Here is a 12,188-nt window from a genome sequence, read left to right as displayed (position 1 = left end):
TATATTTTACGGCATACGGTATTTAATTATTAATTAGTATACCTGAGCATGCGTGTAGGGCGTGGTCGCTCAGACTGCGTGCTGAAGGCGCTGGAGGTGACAGACGCGACGGACTCGAGGTCGGAATCCGCGGCGGCCGCGTCGGGCGACAACCGGCGCCTCGGCCAACCGCCGCCGCGCGCCGCCAGCTCGGAGTCCGACAACCCCGCGTAGTGCCGCTCCCAACCTAACAACACGTAAACTCTCGTAACAATTAACGGCCCATTCTCAATGGATTTCGTTAAATAAATAAATTTCAGGTAAATATCACATTATGTGTCTTAGATTATATTAACCCATTTATGAAATCCGTGCATTTTGGGAAAGCCTCATTCAACCCGCGAGAGAACGAAAACGAGAAATGAACGCGTTTTGTACCTATATGATGGAAAGGAAAGCTCCATAAACCAACAAGTGGGAGATTGTTAACTCCGTCAGCAGACCCCCGGAACCGAGCTGTAGAGAAGCTGTGCAAATGTTCACCTGTGTGCGGCAGGTCGAGCCGGGGCAATCTCGTAGTTAATCCAGATGCAAGAAATTTTCTCTCAAGAACAAACAATCTATGAAGCAGTCACAAACGGACAAGTGGGGACGAGAACCAACACAGATTACCCAGAACAGCACGGTGTATATGTCCCTAGTTCAGCTATCAGAAGCGGTTTATCTATCTTAGGGCTAATACACAAATCTAATCTTTCTACACTTTAGATATAATACACGCGGGAAGAGACTTGGGTTTTATAGCGCGGGCCTTACCTTTTTTCGCTTCCTTTCCGTGGGCCAGATTGGACGGCTGTGCTGTCCGAATCTGACCCGCGGCCAGATATATTATGTGTTGTTTGCGTGTTTTCATCTTTATATTTTGTCACGAGTAAACGATTTCTATTTTTATTCTATTCTATTTTGGACGCATCCTAACAATGTGCACATAGATAAGCTGAGCAACTCATAACTTACGAATCTGGAGACAACGCATTACATTACCTCAACGACTTAATAACATCAGGTATATCATGCAAGAAGAGCCAGTTACTGGACATCACAGACTATTGTTGCAACGCTACAAATTTTACGAATCACTCCACATAGAACAGGAAAGAACTCCTAGAATAAAGTGTTGCATTTACATTTGTAAGGGCACATTGTTTGCTTGTTGAATTCATATTATAGTGTCTGAATTATTTGAAAAAGGGACATCTTGAAAGGACCTGTGTGAGAAGCACCTTTATTAGGAGTGGCAAGGCCGGAAGACAAAGATATAAGTGACGGATTGAATGAAGTAATAGAACATATCGAGAACTAGAAAACTTGCTCTATTGTAAAGTCACGTCTGAAAGTATCTATACGGACAAAGTGCCAAAAATATGTATGCACGACCTTATTGCCCATATATTAAGGTAGTGTGTACATATTTTTTGGCACTTTGTCGGTATAGATATTTTCAGACGTGACTGTATGACAATATTCCGTTATTTTTAATAGCCTGTTTGAGTGTCCCACTGCTGGGCAAAGGCATCTCCCCTTGATTTCCACTTGGCGATGCCGAAAAAATTCCGATACTTAACCATAATTCAAGATATTAAAACAAGAGTATTACTTACATTAATACTATAATAAACTGAATCAATGCAACACTGAAATCACAATTCACTGTTATGAAATGGCAATCCTAATGTGGCGCTGTAAAGATTGAGAACGATTCTTCTGAGGACCTGTAACTAACCTCAAACCGGTACTAGCGCATATTAAAATGCAATGATTTAAGAATCAGTCGCACTAATCAAATGTAAAGGTTTTAGTTTATAAGTATTTCGTCAGACGATATTCTTCAGGAAATGGTGCTGGGCAACCAGCAATGGAGCCAAACTTCACTCAACAGAGATGAAGAAGGTGAGAAAAACAAACCTGGACATAATCCGAAACGAGTTCGTAAGGAACAGTTTTAATGTGTGTGGCAGCAATCATAAAAGCGTACTCGAAAGCTAATTACGGTACGGATATCACATTCGCAGGAGCAATGATCATATACCTAAAAATCACATTAAATATCAATGGAAAACAACTCCTAGCCCCAACCTACCCCAAAGAAGGAAATCAAATTCTAGAAAAACCGTCAACAGAATCTCCAGAACACTTCCAACAGAGCAGAATATTTCGCTGAAAAATATTCTGATCGATGGCCCCAAATGCAGTTACTCGTATCAGATATAGAAAAAGTAAGCAATATCTGTGCAAACTAAATCACTTGCTCTACATGTAGTTTACTACAGATCATTTACAAGAATGCAAATAAAGGTGATGATTAAAGCAAATACTACGGCTAACTATAACTTTTATATTTAGGTTTAATTATTACATAGAAGTTTTAAATAAATGATGAATTCTAATGGCTATATCAGCTACGTGATAATTACTGTAGGTCAAATGATAAGGTCTCATTTTATTTTGCTCATAACCAATTTGCGTCGATATCTTAAGGCAAAAAGAAAGTACTGAGTTTCGCTGAGAATGTACAGTAAGATGCAGAGATAGGTGACCCCCCCTGCATACAATCAGTCTATGCAGGAGAAGAGGGGATCACCTCTTTCTGCAGCTGACTGTACATTTAGGATTAGTAGAGATTAAAATTTGTTATTTCATAGATATGAACAACCACATTTTAGTGGTGTCCAAGGGCAGGGCATTTTCGTGTTATTGACCTTGTGGCGTGCTTCGGTAGGTGAGTGTGGCGCCAATGTGGTGCGGGGCGATCCACTTACGTTCCTCGAGGTCCGCCGACACCTGCGCGCGGACCGCTCGTTGTGCACTCTGCACAAAAAAATAACATTATTTATCGTATCTTTTAATAATATTCCAAGAACAGAAAAGTACTGCATTGCATGGCGTGGTGTTTGGTTAGAACGAGTCTTACATGCCAATTCCAACGTACACAGACATCACAATGAGATCTAAATGATTTCATTTAGCTATTGTGTATTTCGATCATGTATTGGCGCGAGCCAGGCGCACGACAACTAGATGTCATCATTCAAATATCATTTTGATGTCAATGTACGTTCGAATTGGCTTGTTCGTTAACTTTCTTGGTAACGATCAGGTCGTGAAGAAGAATACTGAATTTATAAAATCTACAGAAACATATTGTTACGCTAGCTTAGAGACAAGTTAGGAAATTCCGGATTCTTTCAAGATTTTTACCATACACTAATTTTATATACCTAGGACTTTTCTGAAACATCATGTATGTGTATAACAAATACATAAATTTAGCATTCAACTTGGTTACAATTTCCCCATGTTTTTACAAAAATCGTGAGCCTAATACTATAAACTATAAGCGAGTTGGCTTTGAAGTATAGGTACCGTATTTATTGTAATACACCCCCACGCTTCATAAACTTAATCTGAGTAAATATATAGGTATTACAAAACAAAATTGTGTTCATAAATTCGCTTTGCCACCTTTTTATTTTCTTTTTCTTATCTTACATTTTAATGTTACAAATAAAAAATCGCACTACCTCCCTCTCGCTTACTGGGTCGGAATACGAGCGGGTTGCTTGGCAGAAAGTCAATTTCCCTTACATTAAAAAAAAGGGTATTATTTTATTTTTACCGAGAGTAGAAAAAAATTTTTTTTAAAGAAGTAATGAAAGAAAACTAGTTTGTTAGTTTTTCAAAAGAACTAAGGAACAAAAAATGTCAGACCAAGGTTGAAAAACAAAAAACGCTGTTGAAATATTTATACCTGGTGGGGTATTTGAGGCAATTGTCGTTTCTTGGGGCTAGTAGTGGGCGTGGCGGTGGCGGAGCGCGACTGGAACCGCGGCGCATAAGCGTGCGTTGGCAGGCGCGACGCCTCGCGCTCCTCGCACACTGCAACACAAGCTCCGTCAGCACCCAGCCGCTCCGGCTCAGCCGAGACCACTCTTTCACTAATTTGTTCAGTAGGTAGCAGTAAAAGATCATGCAAGAGGTCAAGATGAAGGTTCTTTACATCGGTGCGATGTGCGCACGATTATTATAGTAATTCCGCGTGCACAACGCAATCTAAAAAGTAGATACAGTTAGCGTGCTCGTGGTCAAAAACGGGACGAGGGCAGTGGAAGATGCGTGAAAACAAAAATAAAGAGGAACAGAGCGAGGAAGTCGATAGTAAGTGGTAGTAAAGTGATGATGAGCGGACGCGGCGACACGCTTGTCCCGGCGGTAGTGTTCCGTGCGGGGTGGGCCCGCGTATGAGTGAGGCGTGGGCACCTGGGACACCTGGGCCACCTGTGTAGCGCCACGAGCCGTCGCGGTCGGCCGGCGGGGACAGCGAACGTCGCGGTGACTTGCTGCGCGCGCGCGCCGGCCGCGCGCCCGCTGCCGCCGACTGTGACCGCCCCGTGCTGTAGCCGCCGCTCTGTGTACAACCAACACATCAACTACTTGCCGGGTTTTACCACCAAAACTTGAACTAAAACTCAATGTAAAGCTCAGATAAAATTCAATACACAAGTTCATACTTTGTGTGTAAATTGCCACACGTCCGGACCGACATTCAGACGGAATTGACGAAAGTACAAGACATCCGACATACTTTTCTTGCCAATTTGGCTACCTTTAAAACTACTAGATTATTCATTCAAGAGTAAAATAGGTATTACTCTGCTATATTATTGACCTAAGATTCAATCATTATATTAGCCTAAGCAGTCTAAGCCCATGCTTCGAAGCTGACAGGTTCCGTACGTTATGCGGTATAGAAGTAAGTGTGGTTGGGCAGGCTGCCTTTCATTGGGGCCCTTTTACTCATTGATTTGTGTGTTTTGCGAGTTCATACACTTGCTACTCGCGCTTAGCAATCAACTCGCAATTAACAATAATCAATGTGTAAATGACCCAATGTGAAGGACAGCCACGCCCGTATGCCGTATGCCACACTTATCCTAATTGGCATAAATTACGTTAGACAATTCAGCTGCCAAAGTCCAGGGCACGATTTTTTCTTTGACCTTACACATTTTATATAATAAATGAATCTTTGTTTTTCACTCTTTCTTTCAATCTTTGGAATTTACATACCTATATATGTATTCGTAAAACGATTTTATGACTCCAAATGGAAAATGACAATTTGCGATTATGATTGATTAAAATAAACATGCAACTTGGATAAGGCGTATTCAGATTTTAAAATATGATGCCACTAACACCCCACCTCTGTCGCGTGACGTGCTATTGAGATTGGTATGATATTGCTATAGGATATTTAAAATCTGAATATGCTTGAGGTGAGGATAGTAAATAAGACAAAGGGCAAAATTCGACTTGTTTCTGTATTTGCTGTGTTACATCAAAAGAGTCATAGAAAGTTCGAACGTTAGGTAACTCATAGCAAATATCAGGACCAGATTCATCGGAAATAAACAGTTTAATATTTTTATCGATATTTGTGTCTAATTGGGGGCTTATTGTTACTAACAAGAAACACTACAACGCATTTTATATTGAAAAAAAAAATGGATCTTAATTTTTAGATTGCTGCTTAAGGTGCGTTCAGTTCTAGCAAATGCAATGCGAGTGATCACGCATGTCTGCTACAGATTGCGTGCTTTATGCGGCGGATTCTACTGGATTCTATAGATCTGGACGCACCTTAAGTGTGCAAACTAACTGAATGCTCAAGCGGGGCAACCAGCGGAGGGTGCCGTGCGGTGTCTATATTGCTGTTAAAAATGAAACTGATGTTGAAGTGTAAAAAAATGCAAACGTATGCGAACATTGCGAACGGTCTCAGTAAACGCTGCTTACTCGTAGCTCGATGCCACGCTGCCGCCCCGACGCACTCAACGCGCCGCTGGACGCCCGCCACTGGGGGCCTACCGCGAAAACCGAAATTCGCAAATTGCGGGGATCTTTCTCTTTTACTCTCACTAAGACGTAATTAGAATGACAGTAAAAAATACCTGCAATTGACGAACTTCGATTTTCGCGGTTATAGCTCTGAGTACACTTAGAGCAAGCGGCAAGCGTGCTACTTACTCTGTCCCTGGTCATGCCTGCGGCGCGAACGCGTCCGGCGGGCGACATGTCGCGGCGGCTGCAGCGCGCGCCGTCCGTCTCCATGCGCTGTCACCAACAAAACAACTCAAACTCTGCTACCTACTACCGGCGAGGCGCCCATACGAGTACTAGGTACGACTCCAATTCTACCGACTTACTTGTACAGCATCTGATTATATCTAAGTCTTTGTATTAAGCACCCAAATTTGAGTCGTTATGAGACCGAATTAAATGTCCTAAATTAAATACATTGGGTATTAATAGGTTAAGGCAAGACACAACTGGCTCGATTTCTGGTATTATTGATTTGATTTTCTATCGAGCAAACTTAGTTAGGTTATATATACTTAATGATAGTGAGACGTGAACATATATTAATAACACTAGTTTAGTGATTTCGTAATACGTATAGTTCGCTATGTAATCCTAATACATAGTTGCTACAAATCGGCCTTCACCACAGAGCAGGTACTTGGGTAGCATGCTAGGAGCGTTAGACGAGCACCTCGACTCTGCTCATTAGGTACTGGACAGAAGTAGTCATTGGTAGGTTTAAGTAGGTAGATAGGTTACCTACTAACATAGTGGTAAGTATAAAGTGTTAAATAAATAATTATTATTTTATTTATTTACTCAGGTTTGACGTAGCGTCAAATATCTAAGATGAATACTAAATTTTGGCCTACTTTTACTATGCAGGGTGTTTATTTAGTCACCTGTAATAATTTACGGGATGTACATATAGGTCATACTGACCAACATTCACTATTGGACCAACTCTGAAATCATACATTTTGGCTCTCTGACCTTGACACTTTCTATGGGAGAGTAATTTTTTTTCGCGATTTTGGGGTTTGGTCCCATAGTAAAAGTTGCTCGGTGTAACTTATACACCGTGGGCTGGTAAAACCCGATAGATTTTAACCACGCATTCCTGAGGTCATGAGGAGCAAAAAAATTTATATAAGTTTTGGGAAAATTCGGCAAAAAATATTTTTTATCAGACAAGAAATTTTTTTTTGGTTTTTCTTCATACGACGTTATTTCTTCTTACATCTTGTCGACAAAAAAATAATAATTAGTTACAACGAATAACTAAAGTATTTTTTATTTACACTAAAAATTGCGAGTTTCTTATAAAACTTTTATGTCTGCCAACAGGTATATCTAAACCAAGTCACATAGTGGCAGCGTCGCAGCCAAAAATGCGTTTTTCACTAAGTTATTACAGAAACAATTTTTTACAAAAATTGTCATTATCTCTAAAACAAGACCGATTTCAGGAAACTTTGTATCACATTTTAGTCTCTAAATGCGGTCAAGATTATATTAGCCAATATCTACAGCCCAGAAAGCTGCTCACAGTATTTTAGGCAATATAAACTTCTTACGCTGACCTCCATATACATCTTAGAATTGGGTAAATTTGTTAGGGAAAACCCAAACCTATTTATCTATATTCAAGATCAGTCGCGACGGTATGAATCCCGATTTCACAATAATCTGGCAATAATAACAGGCTCTAAATTAAAGTTATACAGCTCAAGTCCGTACGCCATGGCAATAAAAGTGTACAATAAAATAGATAACAGCATAAAAGCAGAAAAATGTAACAAAACATTCTTGACCACACTTAAAACTTACTTGATTGACAAATGCTACTACAATTTAGAAGATTTTTTCACTGATTCGTCCGTTTAGCAACACCTCTATTTCTGTGCATTAATTATAAATTTAGATATTATTGTATGTAAGGTTAAAATGAATCAAATCATTGACATATTGCATTTAAATATTAATTATATTTCTAATACAATTATTTTACATCTCTTATTTTTATTGTACTTATTAATTTGACATTACTTAATAATTAATTATTTGGCTATTTGTATTTAATTCACTGACAATTATTTGATTCAGAATAACTTTCATATGTACAAACAAGATTAGACCCTATGCATGTTATATTGCTATGCCCTTACAGGGTCCATGTGGAACTACCCAGACTTTGTAATATCGATAATACCATGGTTGCAATAAATAAATAAATATGAAATATAAGAATACATCTTTAAAATTTGTCGGGTTTTATCAGCCCACGGTGTATATTCAGCCTGTAAATGATTGTAGGTGACTATATAAGCAATCTTTATAGGAAAGTATGTTCAGACTTGAAGTGGGCTCGATGGACGCCTTGCCACTACTATTCCGGAGAAACAATAAGCCACAATAATTTTTGGGCAACTAACTGGACTTTGGAAAAAAGTTCAGTATTAGAATTGGTTGATATTTAGAAACATCAAATGTGTCGACGCATGACAAAATACCATAGTTAATTTGTCACTTGTATCGTTATTAAAACATATTTATAAACGGGATTATCGCGAATAAGGGCATAGCTGTGGTTGATATACAACAAATTGTCAAAATATTTCCAATAAGTAATGTTCATATCATCATATCTAAAGAGCAAAATAAGGACTACGTTTGTATGAAACGGCGATTACGCACGGGTCGTCCACTTTCGTCTTAACAGATTTTGTTATGCATCGACATGTATTGTGTGTAGGTTTATGATAATCACATGTGTTACGCGATTTTTTGATCCCCAATGATCTTCAAAATTTGTGCCGAATTTTAAATTAAATATTTTTGTAGCTTAAGCCGGCCAGAGACCGTTTCTTGAATGCTTACACCTTGGAGCATAACCGGAAGTTCCTATTTTATTATTTCTCTTGTAAATATTCAAATATTCATTTGTATTATAAGTTACAAGCTTTCCTGAAACGGGCTCCAGGACTACTTACATGAAATGTTAGTACTGATTGATTTGTGATTTCATAAATATCGTGGTGGACCTATTGTTTCGGGGTTGTTAGTTGAAGACAATGTAAGTAGATAATTATGTTGCTGCAAGCTATGATAAAATTAGCGAAATCTTAGCGCAATGAACCTAGATAAAAAACACTGGTCCCGCGTAGCCAACGTGCAAATCGTTCACGCTCCGTGGCGAACGAAACGCAACTGTCACAGTGCAGTTGCACTAATATGGAAGACTGATAGAGAGAGATGACTACGCTACGCTACGGAGCGTTAACGATTATAACGTTGGCTATTTATAGGTAAGTTAAACCCTAAGTATGGAACACGTACCTATGTGATCCTTTATTGTTTGTTATATCACGCTAAGCAATCGCAAGTAGAGATGCAACGAATAGTGGCTTGGCCGAGTACCGAATATTCGGTTAGAAGTTTTACCTAAAATGAAGTAATTTCTAACGTGCGCGTGCGTACGCTGTGCAAGTTGCATGTAGGCAGTCTGATAGAAATTGCGCTTATTCTGCACGCAGTACGTATTGAATTGCGGACATTGCGGTGCGTTCGTTTTCGTCGTGTGTGTCAAAACTATCTATAAGATTATACTGATATTAATAATTGATTCCTTGGAGTTTGTTACTTTTTAGGGTTCCGTACACAAAGGGTCAAACGAGACCCTATTACCGAGATATTGTCCGTCCGTCCGTCTGTCACCAGGCTGTATCTCATGAACCGTGATAGTTAGCCAGTTGAAATTCCTACAGATTATGTATTTCTGTTGCCGCTATAACAACAAATATTAAAAACAGAATAAAATAAATATTTTTTCCCAATCTCGAGGTTCTCATCCAATCACCGAAGTTAAGCAAAGACGAGCGGGATCAATACTTGGATGTGTGACCGTTTTTTTTTCTAGATAATGGTATGGAACCCTTCCTGTGCGAGTCCGACTCGTGCTTAGCCGGTTTTTTACTCCTCGTTTACCGTCATCTACGTGTTAACGTACTATTCGGTATTCAGCGGATACTTTTCCGTTATTCGGTATTCGGCCGAATAGTGAAATTGTGGCCGAATATGCCGATTACCGAATAATGGCCGAATATTCGTTGCATCTCTAATCGCAAGGTACCTATAATTGAAACATGCTAAATACTGATAGTAACTAATAATATATTGAATATTAAGCAAATAGATAAAAGTAAGGTGGTTCGATTTCCATACAAAAACCGATTGCGTTTTATGAAGTCATTACAACGTTATTTTGGTGTTACTTTGATAGAGAAATATTGTTTATTGCGTGATTTCTGTATAAAACATAGTTTTTCTATCAATTTAGCGCAAACTAACAGTCGAAAGTAGATAGATGCGCACATATTTATGTAGTAATAGTGTGTAATGACTTCATAAAACGCAATTGTTTTTTGTATGGAAATCGAACCACCTTAAAGGAAGTTATTACGTCTACGTATTAGTTATATATAGGTAGGTAATGTATAGTTTGTCGAATCGTTGAACAAGTAGTTGTTAGCTACATTAAGCAAGTTATACATGAAAACGTTACTATGAAATAAAGTCACGGGTTTTACGGACAATTTTCGCTTTGTAGCTGACAATTAGCACTTTTCAGCTACAAAGGCGACGCAGGATTACATATTCTACTTATGTGCATCGCGTGCACTAATAACAGTAATAACGCATAAACACGATTTGTTGGGATTAGTGTCATATTAATAAAATAAAGTTGAGATTTTCAAAGGCCGTCTAAGCCTTCAGTATTTTGTCTATGTTTTATCCCAGTTAAGTGAAAATTTATGGTCCGTAAACGCAATATAAATATTATACATATTTTTCACCACATAAACTCTTAAAGGGTCTCTATAGACTTCAAAAACTGACGAGAAAGTTGCATTTTATCCATAATAGTAGCAAAGTAATCGGACTGTTTTGAATGATACTTAAAGCTAATATCGTTTGTTTGAATTTGATTTGCAACGTTTTTTTACAGTTTGTATTTTCCTCGCGTTGGTGTGGTGAAAAATTGTATGTTTCACTCGGGAGCAAATTTTGTTTAACACTCGTGGCTTCTTGTGCACTATCAATATTAGCACGAAGTACATTGGAATCGCATGCGTAGTTGCGTATCTATTGAATAGGTTAAAAGGTGGACACTGGCCGGGAAGTCCTGTGCCGATGTCTTGGTGTCTTCTTCTTAACTGCGCCTGCGATAAGTCAAGGTGACTGACCTCGTGGGGCGGCGGAGGGCTGGAGCTGGACGCGAGGCTGGACAGCGAGTGGTGGCGGCGCAGGTCGCACTCGCTGGGCGTGTCGGAGTCCGACAGCCGCGACGTGGACGTCGACGGCGGCGACAAATGCTCGCCGTCTGCTTCTTCTTCGCGGTAGCGCTACATCACCATATTTATTTACATGATATTTTCCTTTATAAAAATTTACTCTGCGAGGACCATTCATTCCACTTTGTGGTACAGTAATAAAATCCTATCATTAAGATAAAAAACATTTTACTCGTACACAACATTTTTAGTTTGTATGAAAGAAATGTTTACAATTTGGTAGTGCGCATAAAAAGTAGTAGGTATAAATCCTGCGTTTCCATGTAAAATGTACAACTGTGGGTACCACGACAATCAAATTGCAAATGTCAGTATACAAGTCCTACGCGATCCAACTGATGCCACTACAAACAATGTTAAGCACGTTCGTAGCATTATATTGCTGCGCTGTGGTGCGGTCTCTGTTTACTAAGTTAAGTATCATCTACCTATTGTTTGCATGATTACAATCAAATACAATATTCATACAATGTCTAAAAAAACTATTTTTATATCCGAAACAAAGTTTAGTATTACTTAGGATTGGTTAGTCTGGAAAATCATTAAAGTACAAATTAATAATATTCAACCATTTTTCAATATATGTTTTCTGAGTGTATATTCCCATCTGTCAGAGTGTAGTGAGTGTAGCCCCCCCCGGTCAGGGGGCAGGCACAAAGGGGAAAGTCCGTCATAGATGGTAAAGATTCATTCCTATTTGTTCCCGTCGGCAGCAGATGGGAATGGATCCTTTCCATTTGTGCCTGGCGGGGACACACAGTTAAAATTCAAATACTTGAAATAAAAATCATATAATGTACCTACATTATATTATACTAGACGCGGATCAGCATAGACGTGTGCGCCGATTTAAAAACGATCGGCGGCGGCTTTTGCCAAAAAATTGGCGGCGGCGGCGTGAGATCGGCGTGACCTTCGGGTTTCTAAAGAAAA

At 39.2% G+C, this 12,188-nt stretch overlaps 1 protein-coding gene across 1 annotated transcript in view; it reads right to left on the bottom strand.

Moving 5' to 3' along the window:
• LOC133522202 (regulating synaptic membrane exocytosis protein 2) overlaps positions 1–12,188 on the bottom strand; it is a 52,393-nt gene that overhangs the window by 21,543 nt on the left and 18,662 nt on the right. Inside the window, 6 exon segments of the mRNA XM_061857438.1 lie at positions 43–226; positions 2,739–2,847; positions 3,788–3,915; positions 4,297–4,444; positions 6,067–6,153; positions 11,148–11,306. Of these exon segments, the coding sequence (XP_061713422.1) occupies positions 43–226; positions 2,739–2,847; positions 3,788–3,915; positions 4,297–4,444; positions 6,067–6,153; positions 11,148–11,306 (815 nt within the window).

The sequence above is a fragment of the Cydia pomonella genome, chromosome 1 (assembly GCF_033807575.1).
Source record: "Cydia pomonella isolate Wapato2018A chromosome 1, ilCydPomo1, whole genome shotgun sequence".
Classification (NCBI taxonomy): Eukaryota; Metazoa; Arthropoda; class Insecta; order Lepidoptera; family Tortricidae; genus Cydia; species Cydia pomonella.
Note: the sequence above shows the minus strand (reverse complement) of the source record. Positions and strands in the feature narration are given on the sequence as shown.